General features: G+C 41.5%; 1 protein-coding gene across 1 annotated transcript in view; it reads right to left on the reverse strand.

Moving 5' to 3' along the window:
- Positions 1 to 22,151, reverse strand: part of STK39 (serine/threonine kinase 39) — a 167,702-nt gene extending 145,551 nt beyond the window's left edge. Inside the window, exon 1 of the mRNA XM_065413496.1 lies at positions 22,043 to 22,151. Coding sequence (XP_065269568.1) covers positions 22,043 to 22,151 — 109 coding nt within the window. The remainder of the gene's footprint in view (positions 1 to 22,042) is intronic.
- Positions 22,152 to 25,848: the final 3,697 nt, after the last annotated feature.

Raw genomic sequence — 25,848 nt, forward strand, 5'->3', positions numbered from 1 at the left:
ATCCATCTCCCCTATTATGTAACTTCAAACAGTAGTGGTATGTTGATTTGGTTGTATTTTATGTTTACATGATGCTTTTCACCCCAAGGGTTCCTAGAGTACTTTAGAAATTACATATTTCACCACCTCTAAAATGCAGCCTCCTCTATGGTAGAAAGTAGCAACCTGCAGTATGGGGAACAAAAACTTTTGGCCAAGGACCCTGGACAGATCTCTATTCTTACAAAGATCATTAGGAATGAAGAGCTGACATAACCATGCCAGGTTTGAAGTGGTGTTTTCAAACCCGAAGTTTAGGACTATGTCATCCCCTCCAGCAAAAGCCCATGCACAAAGCCAGCATCCTGTACCAATTAGTATCTAAGCACCAGATAACTATAAAGGAGAGTTTTAGTATTGCTGACTTTAAAGACAATACATATACAGTTCTCTCTATTGTTTCTTTGCACTTTCATTCTGCTAATAGCAAATAGTGACTGTGGTAAGCACATTCCACTACGCTAATCCCAGGGTGGATAAAAACTGATTTTTTAAATAAAATCAATTTTTTTAAAAAAGGTTATTTATTAAAAGTAAATTTTGACAAAATACGTTAACGCCTAAATTTACTGTAATCTATTAATCATTTCAATTAAATTAAAAAACATTAAGAAGTAGATTTATGTTGCCAGATTCTTTTAAAGAAAATCAAGCTACTGAACTGGTGGAAATCACTGGCTAAGAACCTGGAACCAGTGTTTGTTCAAATGCTACACTAGCTTTTGACAATAGTTGCCTCTTCCACCGATGGAAAGAGAATATTTTCTTCATTTCAGTTTTTTCACAAAGTTCAATTACAAGTTTGTTTTTTAACTTTGAACCAATAGTTGGAAAGGAAAGGAAGAAGTTTGTTTTCCCTCTTATAATCTCTGAATAAAAAAATTGTTTCTAGTCAAAACATCATTCACGTTTTTAGAATCTATCAGCTCAATTAATTTGTTACAGATAGAGTTGCCAATTTTCTAATTGCAGAAAACCGAAAACCCTTGCCCACCCTTTCCCAAGGCCCCACCCCCGCTCACTCCATCCCCCACTCCCTCCACCGCTGGCTCTCCCACACCCTCACTCACTTGTTCATTTTCACTGGGCTGGGGCAGGGGGTTGGGGTGTGGGAGGGGGTGAGGGCTCCGGCTGGGGGTGTGGGCTCTGGGGTGGGGTTGGGGATGAAGGGTTTGGGATGTAGAAGGGGGCTCCAGGCTGGGGCTGAGGAGTTCAGAGTGTGGGAGGGGGCTCAGGGATGGGGCAGGGGTACAGGCTCAAGGAAGCACTGACCTCAAGCAGTCCCGGCATTTCCTGGGGACAGAGGAAGTCTGCGTAGCTCCCGGGAAGCAGCCAGCATGTTCCTCCAACTCCTAGATGGAGGGGCAGCCAGGGGGCTCCACACGCTGCCCCCGCCCACAGGCGCTATCCCCACAGCTCCCATTGGCCGCAATTCCCTGCCAATGGGAGCTGTGGAACCGGCGCTCAGGGCAGCGTCTGCAGGCGGTGCAGCTCATGGAGCCCCTCTGGCCACCCCTCCACCTAGAGGGACATGCCGGCTGCTTCCCGGGATCAATACGGAGCCTGCCTGCCCCACTGCAGTCAACTGGACTTTTAGCAGCCTGGTCAGCTTTGCTGACCAGAGCCACCAGGGTCCCTTTTCGACCGGGCATTCCAGTCGAAAACCGGACGCCTGGCAACCTTAGTTACATATAATAATACTTTGTTTATTAAATCAGTTAGACTTTTTTTCTTATCTAAACAAGTTTTGCATTTAAAATTATGCATCCACCACATTTAAAGGTATTTTCACTAATAAAGTTAAAATGCTGTTTTTGCACATTTTTAATTTAAGTTTGCATCCAAGTAGAGCTTGCCTCAAATCACAAGAATTTTTAAACTAAACTTTTACACCATTAACTTATATATTTTCATTATGTTAGAAAATGGTTAAAAATCTGAATTAGGGTAAGTTAATTGCTTAAATAAATGTGTATGGATATAGTATTGTCCTGGTTAGCAAAAAAGTACCACCAAATTGTGCAAAGGCTGAGTTTAGTTGTAAGCCAACATATTTTAATGGTTATATCTACCAATCAGAATAAGCCTTTCTTTAGGAAAGCAACTAAGTACAATTGCAGAACAGTATTACAATACATTTAAAACAAGGTTTCCTGCTTGCTGATCTAAATTATGATTCAAGTCAGTGACTTCAATTAATCCCCATGGAGTGGAATAGTCACCTTACACGTTTCCATCTTCCTCTGCTCAGTTACAGAAGAGTGAAAGGAAAAGGGAAGGTGTCATTCCTCCTCTCCCAATGGCATAATGTCTGACTTTGCTGCCGTGGAATTCCCACCAAGGACTAGCTCCTATTTGCTCCACCTAGTTATAGCCTCTCCAAAAGTGCGAGAGGAGGTCTCTCCATCCCTTGCAGGAAAGCTAAGTCCAATCAGCACACACATATCTAAGGTGGAAGGGAGGTTTTTTCCCCTTGGTTTTATATTTTCCCTCCTTCTAGTTTAAAGAAAAACACAAACACACACCACTACGAGACATCCCCCCTGGCTTATATAGCAGGGATGAACCCTGAACTAGTATTGGTGATTTAGGGTCTTTCTATTGGTACCCATTGGAAATAAAGATACATCAGTGCAAAACTACCAAGGAATATATTCCACACAGAGAAGACTCACCTGAGGTTTACAGAAAATAATTATGCCTCTGAAAATGTGTCAATAAGCAAACCAACACCACAGCTCTCATATAATTTGTCATTCTGCTATGTAATTTATGTCATCCTATGTTTAGTGCAGAATATGTTCTAGTAGTATAGAAGACAAAAATTAGTCCTTAACAAGACATCACATCAGTAATAACAGAAGACATAGCTAAGATTCCTATTGCACAGACAGAGCATAAGTTATTGCATAGGACAAAACAACTTCCCAGCCTTTTCAATGGTCAGTTTCAAGGATTGTGGAGGAACTTAAGTCGTTCTTATTAAATAAAGGCAATAGTACATTGAGGGGCAATTCTTATATAATTGCAAAAAAACAATGGAACTAAGATGTATTCCAATCACCACCTTGACTAGTTGCTTGTATCCTATACTCCTCTTTTACCCATCTTTATATTGTAAGCTCTTGTTTCCAATACCTCTGTACAGTGCCTAGCACATTTTGGGCACCTACGTTAATGAAGTATTTCCCCAATATTGATATTCCTATTATGACTTGGTTCACATAATGACAGTGTTTTTCACCCCACTAGAAATCTCATCCATCAACAAGGCCATATCCTAGAGAGCGCTACTGCAATAAGGATATATAGGTTAGTAATGAAGTTCCCAGGAATAATAACCACATTAGGAGATGCATTCCAAACTGAAGGGTAGGTTTCTTGTGCTATCAACAGTACTCATTACATGCTATAGTAGTATAAGGAATGTGTGGACTTGTTACAGAAGTGATACAAAATCTCCACATGTTCACCCCTGTAGAAATCCCAACACTCTCCCTTCCCCAGGTGCTGTGTGTCAGGGCAATGGGCATTAGGCTTATCACCAGACCACTGCCCCTGAACCCTGCCTTCATAACTAGCCATAGTGGTAGAATGTTTACTCGAACAGGCAGTAGGGTGACCAGATGTCCCGATTTTTGGGTCTTTTCTTATATAGGCTCCTATTACCCCCACCCACGTCCCAATTTTTCACACTTGCTGTCTGGTCACCCTAACAGGCAGCTAAGTAGTGCATTTTTCAAATTCTGCATAGATGAAGTGTGGGAAGAACATACACTAAGTACACCAAACAATTTACACCGAGGATATAGCAGTGCCCTGGAGAGAGAAAGGAATGATAGCCCGTTCTACAACCCTAAGAGTCTGGGGCAAGATTAATGACTGTAAGGAAGTGTTAACAGACCATCTTCAGAAATTTTACCACTAACACATTTAAGTACTGGTCTACATTGGGAAGCTGGCCAGCAGAACTATTCTATAGCAACATATTGCTAGAATTCTGCTGGCCAGTTTCCTCATGTAGACAATCCCTTATTAGTATAAATACCTCCTGAGTTTAACAAAATTTATTTTGCTCGTCAGTGTCTCAAAAACCTCAGAGGAAGACTGAACTCATTGGATAGATGTGGTGAAGAATGGCATAGAACAAAAAGATTTAAAGATGAATGAAACTGAATCCTATTACAAGACTAAGCACTGGAAAGACTTCATTCAGCCCCACATTACCCTTCTATCCCAGTAATATCAAGTTGATTATGAAGACAATAAATGACGCTTTCCTCATGGGGGGGGGGGGGGGGGGGAGTTCTTGTCTCAAGATTCTAGCAACTAAATTTATCATGGTTTTAATTGTTTAGATAAACTACAGGCTTTAAATTTAATTTAGTTGTTCTTTAGAAAACCTGAGTGAAGGCATATTGCCAGATAGGACAATTTCCACTCGTGTCTTTCAATCAGATCACATGCTGCATATCTGCATCCACCCCATATTTAATAAAATTAGTCTCTCTTTCACTAGAAAAATCAGGCAAGTGGGAAAATACCAAGATGAAAAAGCAAGAGATTTGCATTCAGTTTTAACACTATAGTTCTACTTTAGATTTAAAAAAAAAAAAAAAAAAAAAAAAAAAAAAAAACTAAAATTAATTCCCAATTCCCTGCCTGCATGACAAGCAGCATATATCAGAACAGTAAATAAGCAAACCTGCTTAGTTGTCCCTATCTGATGTGTACATGTACTGCAACTATCCTCAGTATTTAAGGAGATACTGACATATGATGCATTTTTGTAAATTCATCAACTGCACATTTATACCGGGGCGGGCAAACTTTTTGGCCCGAGGGCCTCATCTGGGTATGGAAATTGTATGGCAGGCCATGAATGCTCATGAAATTGGGAGTTGGGGTGTGGGAGCGGGTGTGGGCTCTGGTTGGGGGTGCAGCTGGGGGTGCAGGAGGGTGCTCCAGGCTGGGACCAAAGGGGGTTCAGAGGGCAGGAGGGGGATCAGGGCTGGGGCAAGGAGTCGGGGTGCAGGAGGGGGTCAGGGGTGCAGGCTCTGGGCAGCACTTACCTCAAGCAGCTCCTAGAAGCAGCAGCATGTCCCACCTCTGGCTCCTACGTGGAGGCACGGCCAGGCAGCTCTACGCGCTGCCCCATCCGCAGGCACAGCCCCTGCAGCGTCCACCGGCCGTGGTTCCCGGACAATGGGATCTGCAGGGGCCGCACTTGAGATGGGGACAGCGCACAAGTCCCCTGGCTGCCCCACGTGTAGGAGCCGGAGGGGGGACATGCTGCTGCTTCCGGGAGCCACGCAGAGCGGGGCAAGCCCCCGACCCCGCTCCCCAGAGGGAGCTCGAGGGCCGGATTAAAACCTCTGGAGGGTCGGATGCAGCCCTTGAGCTGTAGTTTATAAATCAGGGGTGGGCACACATCATACAAACAGATTACGTAGATAACCTTAAGGGCATGCTTCTTCTGCAAGTGTTTCCTCAGCAGATGGCAAAGGTTCCATTAATGGACTTAGCATCTTAATAGATGCATCAGATGTACGTGGAAGGAAGGAATGGAGAGCCATTCTTCCCATTAGGGGGCAGTCGGACAAGAGTATATAAAAGAACCAGAGGCTAGAATGATGGGCTTTTTAGAAAGGCATTTAAAGGATGGAAGGGTTAAAATGTCTATTCCTTTGACAATGAAGGGTCAAGTGATACTATAGGTAATAACCTGGCTATCAGACCCTCCCTGTTGGACCCTTGCACCCCTAATGGAGTCCACTTAAGTCAGTGAGGCTCCTTACATGCACAGAAATCCACTTGCACTGGCCAGAATCCTGCATACTTAGTTAATTAAGTCTTGCTGTACAATGGAAAGTTTTACGGACATAGCTGAGTTGGTCAGGAGTTTGGGGAGGATGGGAGCTAAATCCTGTCCAATATGGCTATGCCGATATAACCCCCAGGGTAGATATAGCTATGCTGACAAAAGAGGGCTTCCATAGACATAGCTAACTTTGTTTGGGGCAATGGTGTTCTTACACTGACAGGAAAACCCCTTCTGTTGGCATAGGCTGTGTCTACACTATGGGACCATTCCGACTTAGCTACTACCTCTCGGAGAGAGGGACTCACTACAGTGATGGGAGAATCCCGCCCACCGCACTGCTGTCCCACTGTAGTGTTTTAAGTACAGACTAAGGCTAAATATTTGCTATACTCTGAAAATTCTTTTGAATATACATCTAAGCCACTTTAGACAACTTTATACCACTGCTTCAGTAGCTCCAATCAGTGTGCAGTAACACTAGTGTTTCTCGTAAGAACTTATGTTTTGCGGCTACTTCATCACACTGGACCTTTTTTTAGTAAGAAATAGATGGAAGACATGAACCTAAAGCTCCATTCATTCCAGAAGTTATATGCATTTCCAGTATCCTAACCAGAGGTGTGAAAAACTTGCAATGAAGTGTAGAGCTACTTGAAGATTTCAGTCTTAACTCCTCAGTGTGTTTTGTCTATTTGCTCATTGCATCTCTTAGTCCATTTTTCTCCCCCTCACAATGCACATCCATTTTCCAGAAGATAGGAGCCTCAAAATTTGCATTTTTGCCTACTTTGCCCCATAATATGCAGTCAGATTTCACAGGAAAATGAAGGCACCTAAAAATAGTAAGAACTTTTGTTTAGGATTTCATGGAAGACTTCCCACTACACTCACATATACAATGCAAGTCAAAATTTACAGCCAAAATGATGGCTCACCTTATTTCCCTACAGTTTTATTTTTTGTAATTCGATGTAAGTGATTTCAACCTAATTTCTTTCTTTGAAGGCCTAGCAGATGGTGGGAAGCATGATATATCTTCATTTTTATTAAGGCTTTTGATGCAGTCCCACCAGACATGCTCATAAGCAAACAGGGAAACATGGTCTTGAATTAAATTATAAGATGGGTGAACAACTGGTTGAAAAACTGTACACAAAGAGTAATTATCAATGGTTTGCTGTCAAACTGAAAGGTGGATCTTGTGGGGGGAAGGGCTCAGTCCTGGGTCTGGTACTATTTAATATTTTCATTAATTACTTGGACAATGGAGTGAAGGTTTATAAATCTGGTGGATGACACCAAGCAGGGTGGGTTTACATGTATTTTGGAGACCAGTATTAGAATTCACAACAACCTTGACAAGTTAGAAAATTTGTCTGAAATCACCAGAATGACACAAAACAAAGGGAAGACAGATACTACCTTTAGGAAGAAAAATATATCGAACAGCTACAAAATGGGGGAATAACCAGCTAGATGATAACACAGCTAAAAAGGTTCAGGGGTTAGAGCAGATCAAAGTGAATATGACTATGTGATGCAGTTGCAAAAAAAGACAAATACTGTGACATTTATATATAATACTGCTGCTAATATAACATGGGAGTTAATTGTCTTACTCTACTAAGCACTGGTGAGGCTTCAGCTGGAATGTGCGTCCAGTGTTGGACACCCCACTTGAAGAAAGATGTGGACAAATTGGACAGAGTCCAGAGGAGAACAACAACAAAAAGATGATAAACCAGTTTTACAAACCTGCTCTACAAGGAAAGGTTGGGGGCGGGAGGAAGGCATGTTGTCTTGAGAAAAAGAGGACTCAGGGGGAGCCTGATAGTCTTCAAATCTGTTAAGGATTGTTATCAAGAGGATGGAGATCAGTTGTTTTCCATGTCTGCTGAAGGTAGGTCAAGTAGTAATTGGTGTAGTACCTAACATAAATCTCCCTTACTGGAGATTAGGAAGAACTGCCTAATTATAAGGAAGAGATTACCAAGTGGATAAGAACATAAGAATGGCCATACTGGGTTGACCAAAGATCCATCTAGCCCAGTATCCTGTCTTCCGACAGCAGCCAATGCCAGGTGCCCCAAAGGGAAGGAACAGAACAGGTAATCAAGTGATCCATCCCCTGTTGCCCATTCCCAGCTTTTGGCAAACAGAGGCTAAGGACACCATCCCTGCCCATCCTGGCTAATCACCATTGATGGACCTATCATCCATGAACTTATCTAGTTCTTTTTTGAACCCTCTTATAGTCTTGGCCTTCACAACATCCTTTGGCAAGGAGTTCCACAGACTGACTGTGCATTGTGTGAAAAAATAGTTCCTTTTGTTTTAAACCTGCTACCTATTAATTTCATTTGGTGGTCCCTAGTTCTTGTGTTATGAGAAGGAGTAAAGAACACTTCCTTATTGACTTTTTTCACACCAGTCATGATTTTATAGACCTCTATCATCTCCCCCCTTAGTCATCTCTTTTCCAAGATGAAAAGTCAGTTTTATTAATATCTCCTCATATGACAGCCATTCCATACCCCTAATAATTTTTGTCACCCTTTTCTGACCCTATTCCAATATATCTTTTTTGAGATGGGGTGACCACATCTGAACGCAGTATTCAAGATGTGGGCATACCATGAATTTATATAGAGGCAATATGATATTTTCTGTCTTCTTATCTATCCCTTATTTACAGTTGGGATTATGTTTTCCAATGTGCATTGCTTTGCATTTATCAACATTGAATTTCATCTGCCATTTTATTGCCCAGTCACCCAGTTTTGTGAAAATCCCTATCATTGGAGGTTTTTAAGAACAGGTAAGACAGATACCTGTCAGCTATACTTGGTCCTGCCTCAGTGAAGGGGGCTGGACTAGATGACCTCTCTAGGTCCCTTGAAACCCCATGTTTCTAGGATTACATTATAATTCACTGGAAGACTCCTTTAACATGTATTTTTATAATATGCACAGGCTTTTTTTTTTTTAATGTTTTTATTAATGGCCTTTATAAATCTAAGTGAATTCTCTCACTTCTTAGTACATTTGAAATTTGTTTCTTACAGGTATTCATTTCAATTTATTTCATTCATTGCACTTGTTTTCATCTGCTGCATTGAAGATACATCTCTTAACATGTACTCATTTAAAACAGGCTTCACTACTTTGATCTAGTATTCCAAGAGAAAACAACTTTGGGATCTTCATGGATTTTTGTAGGCGATCTTTGTTTTGTTTTTTAAAGTTGGAGCATAGTAACGTGATCTGAAGTGCTCAGTTAATTACATGCCAATCTGTTATAATTAGGATGTCCCAGGGAAACTATTTAAAATAAGAATATTCAAAGACAAGTGAAATTTAAGATGCTTTTTAATCATAATATTGCCCAATGTTCTAAAGTCTATTCATTTTTATTAGCATTTTTTTTAATATACAGGAACAAATTGAATAGTAGCAGAGGGACAAAAAGCCAACAAAGATCCTACCTTGGTTCAAATTAGGAAAATAGCCTTTATCCAAACCCACTAACAGCAGCTAACTGAAATACCAGATTCTGTGTCATTCTAAAAGCTCCAGTACCTGGAGTAGAGATAAGGGGAGAATCTCACCTTTAATTAAAAAAAAGTTCCTAATCCTCACCATTGCAGAGGCAAGCCAGAAAACATGAACCCTATTGGGGTTCAAGACACTGTTAGGCAAATGAAAAGAACCCCAAAGTTATTTGTGACATCACGTGATTTAGGACAATTTTATGATTTTTGGCTGCCTGGATATCTGAACTCTCAAGTCTGGCATTCCCACATTACATTCAAAGACTAGGAAACTTAAAAACCTAAAGGTGGCTCAAAAAGAGATTGAGCTCTTATTTGGTAAATTTAATTCCACAATAAGGTAATTGCTTCCAGTGTAGTTCTTTCCCCGTCCACACCATCCTCAAGAGAAATATTTTCTCCTTCTCTACTTTTCTGCTGGTAATCTACAAATTCCTCCTCTATCTAATTAGACATCCAGGAAGCGTGCCAGAGGAAGCATTCTGTCTTTTGCCACTGACCTGGAGCATAGAATAATATAAATGCTCCACACACAGAGAGGAGTGCATCATAGAAACTAGATGTTTTAGCATTTATTCAAATTCAGCTAAATCAAACTTCTACAAAAGCACCTGGCTCCAAGTCAAAAGAATGGCAGACGGTACATCATGATTAGTTTTAGAGTGGCTCAATCCAAGACAGAAATGGTAAATTGTGTTCAAGCCTCCCTTAAAAATTCTGATGCAGAATTCATTGTTTCCAAGGTATAAAGAGTTACTCCATATAAAACAGCCCACACAAGAGTTTTATGGGAAAATCTTAACAGGTTATCTTTGAAACACAAAACTGCCAACAATGTAATAAATAATTTTGACTGAAAATTCTTATTCATGGGCAAGAGAGATGTTGGAGAAAGAATAGTCTAAAGAGAAAACAGAACCATGGACAAGCAAATCTGAAAGCACTAAAAGACAAAGCTGTCAAATCAAAAAGAAAAAAAAAGCAACTTATTTGAATAGAACTCCCAAACTTCTGGAAAGAGGAAGATATTGACATAGTTCGCACCCTATGAATTGCCTCCAAATCAGTTCCCACTGCTGACAAGGGAGACAAGACCAAGTTGCAGAATTAATATGACACATGGCCTTTGAAAGGACAAGGCTCCAATCAGATCTTTGCTGCACTTGTGCTTACAGCTGGCCTTGAATTAAAAGCTTCAGTGAAGCTGCAAAAATATTCTAATCGCTTAAGTAACAGTATGATCAGTGCATATGCAATTGCTTACATTTTGCAGAATCAGGGTCTAAGGCACAAGGGGGGGAAGGGGGGAAATCCAGCAAACTGCTGATTTGAGAAAGGATTGTTAGTGCAACAGAGATTTAAAAGATATAAAATAGTCAGCTTTTCTAAATCCTTGGGGGCAGGGGAGATTAGGAATCAAAAATATTCTGATTAAATCAACTACTACACAAATCCACAAAAATATATGCTGGTTTTCTTTACAAGTCTCAGAACTTACAGCAACTTTGAAACTTTCTGGTTTCCAGTATTCTATAACAGGAAAGCCAGTTTTCAGACCCAAATCCCTGCTGAGCAGTATCATTCAAATGGCACCCTCAGAGACCACAGACTCATTTACTGAAGGAGATGCTTAAGAGGAATTATATTATTTTCTTACATGGCTAGACAATTAGTTACCTAAAATGTAACGAGTCTCTGGAGTTTTCCTTCGAAAAATATACATTTTAAGAGTGTCTTTCAACAGTTTTTTTTTTTTTTAATTTCAAAATGCTTTATTCTCTCTCCCTCTCTCACCTTTCATTAGCATGCGAAATGAGGAAGTGATCATTCAGTACAAGTAATTGACATCTAAGGCCCTTATCTTGCATAGCTAGAGGATCAGCACCGGAGCACAAGTCCACAATATCAAATGCTTATGTAGGATCAAATCCCAAGCCTTCTTGACATTATAACAGAAGGGTTTCTACAGAAACCACTACAGCTCTACTTCTACCAGCCCCACTTCTCAGGCTGTTACATTACAAATGGTTTTAAAAGTTGTACAGAAAAACACTGCCTAGAAACAAGCTTTTGAGAAGAACTACAGCTTACCTTTAAAGCAGCATCATAAATAGAGAAAAATTGTGATGTTGATTTAATTACTGGGCATGTTTTCCCTGCTCTTCCTTCAGTTTGGAAGTAAACATTTTAAAAACAATTATAGCTGCACAGAAACATCAACGTAGCATTTTCTGAGTCTTCTGACGGTCACTGCTGAGTGCGTCAAACTAATAGCAGTTGATTTAAAAAAAAAAAAAAAAAAAAAAAAAAAAGGGTAAAGGATATGTCTACACTACAGTTAAATACCCCCGGCTGGCCTGTGTCAGCAGACTCAGGCTCTTGGAGCTCAGGCCACAAATGGAGTGGAAGAGGGTCCCAGAACCTGGGCTTCAGCCTAAGCCCAGACTCCTACACTGCCATTTTATAGCCCCTCATCCTGAGATGCAGTGAGCTTGAGTCAGCTGACACAGGCCAGCCACAGGCCTTCAGCTGAAGTGTGTAACATTGCTGCTGTCCTGACACCAACGTCTCCAGCTAATGCTCAGATGTTGAGCAACAGAGCATCTTCAGCTAGCTCCCACCGCTCCAGGTAGCTTTTATAAAAAAAGTTAGAATCTGTCATGACAGGACATTAGCAACAAATTACCGCTTACAATGATCCCCAGAAGATGAACAACAAAGGAGGAAACAACGAAATTTGTAGGCATTGTTCTTACAATAAAAAAAAAAAAGAAGTTAGAAGCAGCTCTCACTTTCCTCTTTGCTAAATTGCCCTTAAGTGGCCTTAAGACAGTAGTAAGGCCATTTCTGTCTATCCTCAGAAAGAGCAGGCATGTTAGACAGCAATATGCAAGAGTGAGTATCTAATTATAAATTCAGCATAATGTAATTTAAGTCTTTGTTTAGGGTGCAGGTGGAAATACATTAGGAGAAAGCATCTTTATTAGTTGTACTACCACCATGAGGTCTAGGCCTAGACCCCAATGTGCTATAATTAAGCTACAGTAACTCCTCACTTAATGTTAACCGGGACGACTTTGTTTTGTTATTAAGTTGCCGATCTATTAGAGAACATACGCGTTTAAAGTTGTGCAACGTTCCGTTATAAGGTTGTTTGGCTTGCCCCATTCCGCCCACTTGGCACTCCTGCCAGGGAGCGGGGTCAGGGCACGGGGGCTTGCCCCACTCTGCCCGCCCGGCGTTCCAGCCGGAGAGCGGGGTCGGGGAGTGGGAGCTAGCCCGGTTCTGCCCACCTGGCGTTCCAGCTGGGGAGCAGGAACAGGGCATGGGGGCTTACCCCACTCCAGCCAGAGAATGGGCAAGCCCCCAACCCTGCTCCCCGGCAGGAGCACCAGACAGGCAGAGTGGGGCAAGCCCCTGTGCCCAGACCCCACTATGCCCCGCCCCAACCAAGCTTCACAATCATCATTGGTGAGTACAGTATTAAATAGTTTGTTTAAAATTATTTAAAACTTGTACAATGTCTTTTGTCTGGTGGAAAAAAAAAAAAAAAAAAGGTCCCTGGAACCTTACCCCCCCCCCCCCAATTTACATTAATTCTTATGGGGAAATTGGATTCGCTTAACATCATTTCGCTTAAAGTAACATTTTTCAGGAACATAACTACAGCGTTAAGCGAGGAGTTACTGTATGTTATTGCTCAGAACTAGTTATGGCAGCAAGATCATGAGCTTGGCCTACTTTTTCCTTACAAGATAGGAAGCAATACCCACAAATGAAAATATCAGAGCACATTTTGCAATATACAAGCCCTATACTTTTCTGGCTTATTAAATGACAGAACCATATTTTTATCCCCATCATAAAATGCACACGCACACACACACCCCACTTGCAGCTATACTAAAAATTAATTGGTTCAGGTAAAATGCATCAGCCCCAACTTTGAACCAAACATATGATCTCTAAACAAAGCTTCACCACACAACTGAGCATGTGACCAGAGCCATAAAAACCACATACCACACCATCCACAGTAGCCATGATCAGACAAGACTGCCTACTACCTCTTCTCCTTTCAATTTTCTATTTCTACACTACCTGTCTCCTTTTAGCTGTACTATGTAGCGCCTAACTGGTGGCATACCTGCGTCCATAGTAAGCCAGCTTTTCATGATACCCAACTCCCAGCAGAATTTTACTTCTGATCAGAAAGCCCATGCATCAGTGATCCACAGTGTTTTGAAGAATAATTAGTCTAACAAAGTGATTCACTCATATTGTTAACCATAAAAGAATTAATCAATGCTGATTTATTACATTAGGCTTTCAGAAGCCCATTGACTAGTTAAGTTAGGTCAAACATCTAGAGACCAAAGGTTGGAAATATTAACCCCACTGATTCCATAAAAATTAATAATTCATTACTAAGTAATGCTGATGATTAAATCTTTTCACTAAGGCACCTTTGAGAACATCTCTGAAAGGTATGACACTGCCAACACCTCTTGAATATTTCTCTAAAGGAAAACAGACCAAAAAAAAAAAAATGGGATCCTAAAAATCCTCCAGGCTTTAAAGTACTTGTCAATATCGCAAGACTTTTGTCAGAGACCCTGTTCACCATGTAATCCAGAAGTCATGGAGCTACTAAGATCCCAGAGGAAGTTGGTTTTTGACTTCTTTCTTCTTCAAGAGGAGGAGGGATGCGCGCAGAGAACTACCTAAAATTCACCAAACTCCACAGCTCTCTGGCTTATCTGAAATCAGACCCAAGAAAAAGCAACCCTTTTCTACCACCAGGCATCTTCCCCATCTTTTTCCTCGGTAGCTTTACTCTCCTCCGTCCCCATGACTTTGATCTGTGTCTCCACTGGCTTCTCCCCTTCGTTAACAATTACCTCTCAGGTGCAGACTTCTCAGCAGGTCCTCTCTACATCTTACTCCCCGACACCTGCTTCTCTCTCTCAGCAGAGAACTCCCAGCTCTGCCCCCTCTTTGCCTCCCCTCCCCACCCTCAATTGCCTGTAGTGCTTCAGAAAGTGAGAGAGAGCTGGCAGGGAGTAATTCCAGGACAGGCTGAGGGAATGGGGGGGGGGGGGGGGAAGAGGATATATGAACATTTTTTGCTCATCAGTATAGAAGACTATAATATATAAGATACAAGTAAGCCTTAGTTGACTGAACACAGAATAGGATGCCTGCTCATTTCAATCCTTGGGCTGTCAGCACCAACATAGAATACACACCCTTGTAAGTCAGCAAACAGTTATGCAGAACTCCACAGTACTCAGAAATACAGACCCATAGTTACAGTAGTGTACTTGCCTAGATCCTCCCAATAAGATTTTCAACTATCCATTGCTCTACAGCTCCACAAGTGCTGAGCAAAGAAGCTGCTTTAAGGCTATTTCACATCACCCTTACCCTATTTTGCCACCTCACCTCAATCACCATAGGAGATTCATACTTACAAACCATGACCATGGCAGCTTGTTTTATCTTGCATTAAAATAGCCCTGACACACTACGCAATAATATTTTCCAGAAGATAAATCATACACTAGCACTCCAAAACCTCAAAAACAAACAAATACAATCAAATGGAGTTGTCAATACTTCAGTTTGCTAGCCAGTGCTATAAACCAGACTTAAAAAACAAATACAAAAAAAAAAATATTTACTGCTTGCTAGGAGTAAATGCCAGCAATCTCCACAGAATGTATGCTTTCAATTAAAGTAAACAAGTTTCCAGCTCTTCTGATAGTGAAGATTCGCTTCCAAAAGTTAAACCAAAAGGGTAAACCAATGCCATGGTTATCTTCCTATCTCTGTAGGCAGATTGCACCCATGCCTCCATTGCTGCTCATAGGTTTCCTAATGCCTCCAGCAAGCTTTGGTGGTCACCAAGGGTAACTGCTGTAAAATGGTGAGGCTTAAACACACTAAAAGCCTAAGAACTGAGAATTTAAAACATGACAAAGTATCTTTAAAAAAAAAAAAAAAAAAGCCACAGCCATTCAGTTCTGAAGGCTAAGACATCCACCCCTTTCCACCCCAAAAGTCATGCTGCAGAGGGGTCACAGCCAAAGTCAGCATATTAAAACATGAAGTAGGGTCTCAGAGTCAGAGCTGCACACGGAGCTGTTACACAGCAATGCCTGCTTTGGCCTCTGCAATAACCACCTGCTTCTTCCCTTGTGTAATGAGCTACTTCCACTAAGTGAGTGAGTGGATGGTTCTAATTTCAAAGAGTTTCTGGTTCCACATGGCAAGGAGACTTTGGATCAATGCAATTTGTTTGCTGGCCTACCAGTTCCTTGGGCAAATGACTCTCCAGTAGAAAAAAAAATAAATCAGAGACTAGTAGAAGAGTTCTAATGGAATTTCTTCTAGGGTCCTCACAATAGGTCCTCATCAAGCATTGTTACATGGCATATTCACAGAAGTTAGAGCATTTTTATATTTATCTTTCTGGAAGGTTGCAGTGTAATCCTACTTTATTTCTTGGAATTCATAACACAAGAACCAAAAAACAGATACACAAAGCAGGCTGCTCTCTAAAACAGAGAGGCACAACTCACCACACTTAACTCTAGGCTGGCTGCACACTCATTCTGCTAGGCCCAGTTTGCATACTTCCCTAGAGGCCCATAGCCTGCAAGCAGGACCAGGGTAAAACTGTGGAAATATAAATTTTACAATTACAATTTTAATACACCACATCAAGCAAATACAGCTTTTTCTAACACTCAGAAGAGTACCTACTCTTGACTCCCAGACTACTTCTATTGCCAACACTGCCCCGCACAACAGCTCCTCTCAAAGCACATACCACCACCACACACACACACACACACACAGCTAAGCCTGTTTAGGTCTCCGAGCTGTTGCACCTCAGATTCCAAGAAATCCTTGGGAATGAGTGATAAAGTGGCCTGGGAGCCGGCTGAGTGGCTGCACAGCAGTTTGGAGAGAGGGGAAAACTGGGGCATGTAATTCTCTGTAAGTTTCACTACACAGCATCAGGTGAACACACAGCATGTTGAACATTTTATACACCTTTGACTTCCAGTTTAAGAGTTAAATTAGTTTGAAGTCACCAGGCTTTATTCACCTTGGTTTTGCTACTATCAATATGTAGGAAATCCAGTTTTTAGTTTGTTCCTTCTCTTCTTGAGCATTATTTTTTGGCTACTTTCATAGCCTTCAGCCTTCTGGTGTGAAGGTGGTCAGGCTTTACAAGTTTGTTTGATTTGGAGGGGATGTCACCCTAGGATATTCTAGCAAACAAAAAACAAAAAAACAGTTACACAAGTTTGCTAAGTAATGGTGAAATTAATAACCACATCACTTACAAAACCCAGAACTTAGATGTAAGAAGGCAACAACAACCAAGACCTCGTCTGCAATTGACTATTTTCTCTATATAACTATTTTGGTTAATTAATTGTACCCCTAACCAAAATAGTTATACCAGTAAGACTTTCAATTATAGACCAGAACCCTAGATGCCCATGTAACCATCATCAAACTATAAAGAAACACAAGTTTCATCACAATAGAGCCACCTTGACTAGGACTCATTAGTTTTAGTATTTTCCCCTCCTCTGTATTATGTATTTTCTATTTTAAGAAATGAGAAGTTAGAACTTCCCATGTAACAGTTTATCAATTGACAGAAATTTTTGGAAAAGTATTTGTAACTGTTTCCTGAGAAACATGTAGCTTAAAAGAAAAGAAACTTACAGACAAGTAAGTTATTTATGTGGACTTCAGTTTAGGCTGATCAGTGGCATTTATATATATAGTTTTCATGTTTAAAGGTGCAGTGTTGTTTGAGATTTAGTGGTGAAAGTACACTACAACCTTAACTCTGATCCAAATCAAGTAGTAGTATATCTATACATTTCTTTATACTTAGAAACATTTCTGGGGACAGAAAAATAACTTTAAACACGACCACCACTATCTGGTTCTCAAATAATGCAGTTTCTTAAACATTTTACAATTCATGTATTTGAACAGCCTCTTGCAAGGGCTAGTGTCAAGATCTACCTGGGCTTCAAGTACTGTGGTGTAACATTTTGTTTAGCAGATTGGAAGTGGCTAGTGTTTCTTTGCAAAGAAGCCCTTTGAATATTTTCATCTCAATGAGTACTCGCTCAGGTTTAACCAAAGTTTTCTAAGGTACTCTGGTAGTCGGGGATACTATACCCTCCTAGTTATAGGAAGGACAATGAAAAAAAAAAAAAAAAAAAAAAAAAAAAAGGCGCTGCAGTTACATCCACAACTATCAAAAATCTTTCCTCTCTCCATTATAAGACAGCAAACACTTGCAGACTCACGACTGGAACCTCAGTCCTTCATTTCCACAACCACATGCCTCTAACACTGAGCTATATGAAGGCCTCCATTAGCTCAAACCTACAGAAGTGCTCATTCTTTCTCAGCTAAAACTAGACACTAGATAGACACTGGGTACATGGCCCTGCTTCCAGTGAAGTCACTGGCGCAAGGGAGGGAGGGAGGTAGGAAGGAAGGGGGAGCACCAAACAAAAACCCTAACATCAGGAGCAGGGTTGTCCATAAAACACCCACAACAAAAATGGATAGGTTTTGCTAAATTATCTGTTTTATGCAGAAGTTAGATTCCATGAGTTATAGGAAATTAGCTACATTGGAAGTTCGGTGTTTCATGTCACAAGTTTTTTGAGCCGGAGGGTGACAAGGCAATGTTAGACCAAAAAGTCAAATTTTCAAATGAGACCTTCTTAAATGATCTGTAACGTAAAATATGCTTCAATTCTCTTCAAACTCTGTAGAAACAATCCTTTCCTTTCAAAGTAACTTGAGCTTGGCCAGAACCTTCCATCCAAGGCTCTCAAAATAGCCAGTAAGGAGGAGAGAACTAGCTCTTCCCTTACAAATAGGGAAACTGAGGCATGGAGTCTTAAGCAATTTGCTCAAAAGCATTCAGAAAGTCTTCTCACGCTCATCATAACATTGCTTTATCTTTGGTAACATCCATTTGATATAGGACTCAATACAACTAAGCAGATACAGAATTATATAAAAATGTCATAGAAACAAAAGCAAGGAAATTCAGTTAGCAAATCCTTAAGAGCGAATTCCCTTATATGTTAGAAAGGAAGATATGTAGAAGTTTTAGGAAGTGACAGAAAATCAGATGTGTCATCTTATTCAGAGCCAATCCACAATGAAAGAGCCCAATTTGACAAGAATATTGAATCTTATTTACTTCTATTAAAGATAATTTGCTTATAATCAGTAGCTTTTTGTAAATCTCAAACTATACCAAGACTTGCAAGAACAGCCAACAACAAAATCTTCAAATATGACCAAATCCACCACACGGTTTAATTGAATATGTTCATGGTACAGATAAAAGCTATTTCCTTTGTTTCAAGAATCTACATACCAGGTTTCAACCCACAATTATTTTTTAATAAAGTTATTAACTCATGATAGTAGGAATTTGCAATGGAAGTGCTGACACAACCTTAAAAGAAAAGGTATTTTGTTTAGCAAAACGGGCAGGGTTTTTTTTGTTTGTTTGTTTTTAAGGTTCCTAGAGGAAACAGTGCTTCTCATATCTTAATTACCAATTTTTCCCCTACTGGGCACTTGGGCCTCCAGCTAGCCACTGCTATATGATTGGGGAAAAAACATTATTTATTACACGGGCTATATGGAAACTCAAAGGCAGTTTTTAAATTGCCATTAAGGTAGGAAGTGGTTTAACAGTAAGCAAAGATTTGATTTAAAAAAAAAAAAAAAAAAAAAAACAGTGGCACCATTTCCAGTTGCTTACCCTACAAGAGCAGGATGGAAACTGATTACCCTCTCACCATATTAATTCTAACATGACCAGTTCCAAAAAGTAGGTTACTGTACTTTTCAGCAATATGGCGGTCACTAATAAACCCTGAAATCTCTCTTAAGACATTAGATTTAGTCTACAGATAGAAGGTGACTTTAGTTACATTAAGAAATATTCCATACTATGTAAGCCTATGAAAGTCTGTGCTAAAGAAGACTGGTATGTCTTTCTTCTTAAAAATCCCACTCAGATGCCTCAATATACTGTACTTTTCCTGGTTTAACTGGCAAAGGACTATTAGAACAAAACATATCCCTTCAGGCTCCTATCTGGTAGACAGTTTTGTGTGTACTTAAAACTATTCACCTGTGGAAAGTTTATTTTAATAAGTGGCAGTACTCATGTTCATGAAGTGATTAAACTTTAAGAGCTTCAGTGATTAAATGCTGCTTACTGAACAGGAGTGGCAGTCAGACACTGGAACTGTATTATTTTCCCCTGGATACTAAGATGAAGGTATACAAAAGCAACCCTACATACATACTCAGCACATCCAAGAAAACACTCTGCACCTTACTGGATCAGGTTCCAGTAGAACCCTACCTTACCTTCCTCACTAAGAAGTAGTGATGGATTCTTATGCTACAAGAAACTGCCCTGTCACTTTACTGTGGTAATCGAATACTATCTATTAGTTAGCCTGGAGGCCTATCTACACAAGAAATGCATTTCCCCAAAAAGAGTGTCCCATCTTTGCAATTATAGGCACTTGAAACATTTGTATCAGTAAATAGATAAACTATACCTATTTAACATTTTTGAACAGTCCATAGACTCTTTCTAAACTGCTTTTTTGAGAAGTAAACACTCTTCCCCCCTCCACCCCCTACAAGCCCTTGGTCTACACTGGCAATGTACAGTGCTGCAACTTTCACCCCCCCTGAGCGCAGCAAGTTTCCGCGCTGTAAAGCACCAGTGTAGACAGTGCACCAGCACTGGTAGCTACACCGCTCGTGAAGGTGGCTTTTTAGAGCGCTGAGAGAGCTCTCTCCCGGCACTTTGCCGTGACCACACAAGCCACGTTTAAGCACTGCCACGGCAGCGCTTTATCGTTGCCAGTGTAGCGTAGCCCTAATCTTCAGCCATTCTACAACTGCACCAATGGAGAACAGCCAGTACTTAAATAAGAAACATACTACAGACTCCCATTGCAACAGCAGATAAGGATTAGATTAACACCTTTCTCAGGCCTTTTCTACAGCAGAAAGGATTTCTGGGTATAGTTTACCAGCAAACCCAGCCACTGGGGGATGTATCTTATACCAGCAAAACAACTCTTTTACTAGTATAGATTATTTCAGTTCTCTTGGTACACTGGCAAGAGGCCTGCATCCATACTAGGGCTTTCAGCGGCATAGCTATGTCACAGTTAGAAGTGTGACTCTTTCCCCCCACCAATACACTCCACGTTTAAAAGTTTTGCTGGCATAGTTATGTAAGTAAACCAGGCCTCAGCCTTCTTCATTTTAGTGAAGTTCAAGTGGAGGAATGGGGAATAAAAGGGGAAAGAATATGAGTAAAACAGAAGCCTGGTAAAACTTGAGAGTGAAGGGACAAGTTATTTCTCCTTGGTAACACTTAGTTTCAGATTGTGGAAACTAAATAGCCTCAGAAACAAAGCTGAATGTACATGATTTACAACCCTGATTAAAAATGTCATCTGTCACAGTAAACAGCAATTGGTGCGCAATATTAAAAGCGCCACTAATTACAAGAGCAACGCAAAGCAAATCTACAGGAATGTTTGAGGTAAATGAATTCTAGCCTAAACCTCAAGGAGTAACAATTGCAATTTTGGACCTGGCCTTTAGTTTCTGCAGGTTTTTATATATAAAAATAAAAAACACAAGAATGAGTATTCTTGAACTGATTAACTAGCAATAAATAGCATCCAGATCAGAAAGGAGTAGAGCCTTCCATTATACATATTGTTACCATCAGTCATCTTTTCACCTTGCAAGATTCATGATGATCTGATTCACACAGATGGGAGGAAAACTAAGTCAGTCACATTTTGATGGCAATTAACTGTTACATGCACAAGCACAACACACACCGCCTGTATGTTTGGGGGAGGGGTGTTAAACCTTAAACCGAAGGGGAAGGTTTGCACCAATGAAATTAAGCCATAATCACAACAGTGGTAAGAAAATAGTGTGTAGGAGAGTAGAATGATGGGGAGGGCAGAGAAGAGGAGATGGGGAAAAATTAAAGTGATGCAGAGGGGGCAAAAGGAAATGAAGGCTTTCAAAAAGGAAATCAGCACAAGCCGCAGATGGGGAGATTTAACACCTTCCCCCCCCCCCGAAAACCACCGGAAAGATGCAGACTAATCTGAACGGGGTGCACCGTTACAGCAGGCGAGAGCAGAGATGAGGAAAGGCCAATGGTTAATTACAGCTCGTTGCTCACCATTGATGCTTAGGGGCTCATCCCCACCCCAACGGCCCCGCAGAAGGGCTGGGGCAGCTGCCACTGCACCCCCACCAGGAGCCGCCGCCCCCCACGCGTGGGGAGAACGGGGCAGCCAGCCCCAGCCGGCGCCTCGGAAATAAAGTTTGCAGCCGCTGCAGTGCCGGGCGCGCCCGCCGCAGTGAGAGAAGCCTGCGGAGAGCAAACGCCGGTAGGCCCCGCAGCCGGCTACCGGCGCATCCCCCCTGCCCACCCGCCCGCCTCCTCCCCGGCGCAGCCCGGCTCCCCACCCCGGCCCCCCGCCCCACTGACCGATAACCTCCTGCAGCTCGTAGGCGTCCCTGCAGATGGGCCAGGCGGCGGGAGCGGCCGGCGGCGGGGGCGGCTGGAGGTGGACAGGCGAGTCGCTGGGCTCCGCCATGATGCTGCCGGAGCGCACAGACACCGCACGACCTTCTCCAAACTTCCCTTCCAGCGGCACCTTTAACCCCCGCCCGCTCGCTCGCTGCTCACGCTCCCTCCCTGCGAGCCGCCAGCCGCACGGCGGGGGGAGGAGGAGGCAGGGCACCGGCGGCGAGGAGGCGGGGCGGGGAGCTGCGGCTGCACCAGACAGCCCCGGGCATGGTCCCTAGCGCCTCGTGCCGCGGAGGGAGGCTAGCGATGAGCGCCGCCGAGCTGCGGGGTTCCGGGGGGTCCGCTCGCAGCCAGCTGGGCATGCACCTGCCCCGGGGGGAGGAGAGGGTCGGGCGGGGGTGGATCTCCGCCTCCCTGGATGTGTACCTCTCCACCGACAGCCGCCCCCCCGCCGCTCTGTGGTGTCTGGCATCACTTGGCACAGCTTGAAGTTGGGGCGCCTGCCATGTGAGAGAGACTCCTCGAGTCTGTCTTGTAGGAAAACCTACGGGTGAAGCCGGGCTATAGAAATATATGTATAGTCAAGGCTTATTTTTTAAAAAGTGGTGCTAACTTTTAGGAGGCATCATGGCTTTCTCCATTCCTTGCTCAGCTCATTGCAGCATTTTGTACAGCCCTTCGCTCACTCTGTGGCCATTTCCAGTCCTTTGAATTCTGTTTTAGTTCTGTTGTTGATCATCTGGTTAGTCTCAGTCAGTGATGTTGTAAGTGATGTGAGGCCATGGCAAGGATGTCATGGCTCATTTTCAATGTATAGGCCCCAATCCAGCAAGTGGATCCATTATAGATCAGTGGTTTTCAACCTGTGGTCTCCAGAGACCCCTGGGGGGTCTGCAGACTGTCTGGGGTCCGCAAAAGGTTGTCGTTACTATAAAACAGTGATTTTCAACTAGGGGTCCACAGACTATGCCTAAGATTTCCAAAGGGGTCCGTACCACCATTTGAAAATATGTAGTGGTCTGCAAATGAAAAAAGGTTGAAAACCACTGTTATAGAGGAATCTTGTTTGTTGGGAGTCCCATTGAAGTCAGTGGGCTCCATAGGGGTTGCAAGGAGATAAAAAGCCTCTGTGAACCCCTGAAGACATACACATATGCTTAACATTAAGTATGTGAGTAGTCCCATTGACGTCAGGTGGATTATTCATGTTCTTAAATTTAAGAACATGCATTTATCTTTGCAGAGCTGGGGCCTTTGTACTTTAACAAACAAAGGGCCAAATTCACTGCTGGTGTAAGTTCCATTGAGGTGAATGGAACTGTGCCATGTTACACTAGTATGTGAACTCGGTCTATATTGTCAATGAACTAGCAGGTTTCTGTGCAATGCAGAGAGATAATTCCTTGCTTGAACAGAATTTAGATTAGTACTGAAGAGATTTTAAATGATTTTGTGGCTCTATAAAAGTTAGTAGTATAAGGCTTTTCCACTTTGTTTTTTATTATACAAGAACAGAGATGACTGCAGAAAAGCAAAGTCACTGTGTGAATTATGGAACTCTGCTGCTTGTGATGTCAGCAACATGGATTTTAATTCTTTTTTCTCTTTGTTGTACATTTCATAGCTCTAGTAAAAATGTTTACCTATTAAATAATTCCAGAAAATACAGATCCAGTCCTGCCCTCATCCCCATGCTTGGCCCTAAATGACTTGTACATGTCACATTACTTCAGATTGACAAAGCTCTGATGTTATTAAAAAACAAAATATACTTTCAAAGGTTTTTTTTTAAATTTCAGTTATTGCAGCTATGACTGAAAGATTTTTGAAGGTTATTCAAACTAAAATTGGAAAATTTTATCTAAGTGGGGAGAGTTTCAGGGTCAATATGTCTATACTGATGAGAACTAAAGATAACAGAATATTAGTTCCTACTAGTACTATGAAATATAGAGTAGCAAAGGTTAAAGCAATAATGGAAGAAACAAAAGAAGAAAAAACAGAATTGGACCAAGTAATAAATGTGAACATTGCTGTGTAGCTTATATAAGGAAGCAGTTTAGTTAGCAAAGGAAGATCACCTTGGAAAAGCATAGCAATTTGCCTGATTATTAAGTTATTTCTTTGTCACAAAAGTTCTGTTGGGAAATCTGAATGCTGACTGAAAGAGGAATCCCTAATTCTGGCATCTGGCATCTAGCACAAATTATACCTATACTTTGTACATACCGAATCATGTTTGTGCATTGAAGGTTTTTTCTCTCATCCTTCTACATGCCAATTAGGCTCAAGATGGATACCGTTTCTGCAGTACAGAAAGGAAGCACTGTATATTTTTGCATTGCACTGATGCTCAAATTTCCTCTCTTAATTGACTTTAAAGAAATATAATTAAAATATTTTAATATATACACATTAGAAATTATCTCCAACAAAATTAAAGGTTAGCAAAAATTGGAAGAGGAAGTATAAAATTGTCATGCTAATACCACAATAATCAGGTTAATACCAAGACAACACAACTTGTTGTTAGTAAAGAAGACCTTTCTGCCAGCAATAGTCTGGGGGGAAAAAGACCACAACGTCAGCAGTCAATCAGCACAGAAAAAATTAGTTACTTGCCACTCAGTGGAGAACAGCCAACTCCTCCATCTGTATTCAGATTTAAAAAAAAAACAGAAACATTATGAATTCTTGTGCTGCTGGTACAGTATCAGTGTTTCTGCTGAAACAGTGCTCAGTTTTACTGCTGATGATGTTATAAGACACTTCCTTCCAAGGTGCATGACCTATCTCTAGGAACCTAGAGCTCATAAGGTCCCTGCCATTTTATGAGATTAGCTGCTTTCATGGGGAAAACCTTTCAGAGCAAGGGTCTTACACACGATAGAACTTCTCAAATGTGTGCCATGCATACTGGGGTATAACTCAAGGGGGATCTCCAAAACCAGGCCAAATATGAAAGAGAGCAGCAGCGAGGCCTTCAAACTGTTGGGCTGTGCCACTTGACCAGCTGCCTTTGTTAAAGAGGTCTCCCCCCGAGGATGCATAGGAGAGGGGCCACACAGCATTGAAGACTTTGCTAATTGGCTAAAGGGTGAAAGGAGACACTTCTCCCAGAAGATCCTTCAGACATTTAAAGAGGAAGAGGCCCCACCAATATATCTGCAAAAGTGGGAGGTGCCAAGAAGGGATCCGAGAAACTCATTTGGAACTACAGATTTATCTGATCTGAAGAAAGGATTAAGTTTGAGGTACAGGTGAAGGTTCAGGCTGGTTTTGTTTTTTTCTGAACTTGTTTTGGCCTTTCCTCTTGATAATAATGAGAATAAATCCTTGTCAGTACTTGACATGCAATGATACAACCCTTCTAGACTACAAGGGGAAAAGAGAGAGGCCAACACTGACCACTTTTGAAAATCCCACCCTACATGTTTGGTATTGTTGCCTGTTGATTAATCAACTTTGTTCTAAGAATTTTTGTTCTAAGACCTATTTTACAGGTGACAAAGGTCATAGATGGGAAGAAATAATAGTACCTAGTTATAGTTTTGTAAGGACTCATAGAATATGGCTGTTACTTCTGATCCATTAGTTGTATAATTGAAAGTATAGAACTATTATTATCTGAATGCTGAACTTTATTATTGGAAATCTAAATAAAAACCTAAATAAGTTATGGTAAATCAGACTCTAAGACATATGTGGGAATTGTCCTACTGACTTCAGTGAGACTTCTCACTTAGGCCTGGTCTACACTAACC

Source organism: Emys orbicularis, chromosome 11 (genome assembly GCF_028017835.1).
Source record: "Emys orbicularis isolate rEmyOrb1 chromosome 11, rEmyOrb1.hap1, whole genome shotgun sequence".
Taxonomy (NCBI): Eukaryota; Metazoa; Chordata; order Testudines; family Emydidae; genus Emys; species Emys orbicularis.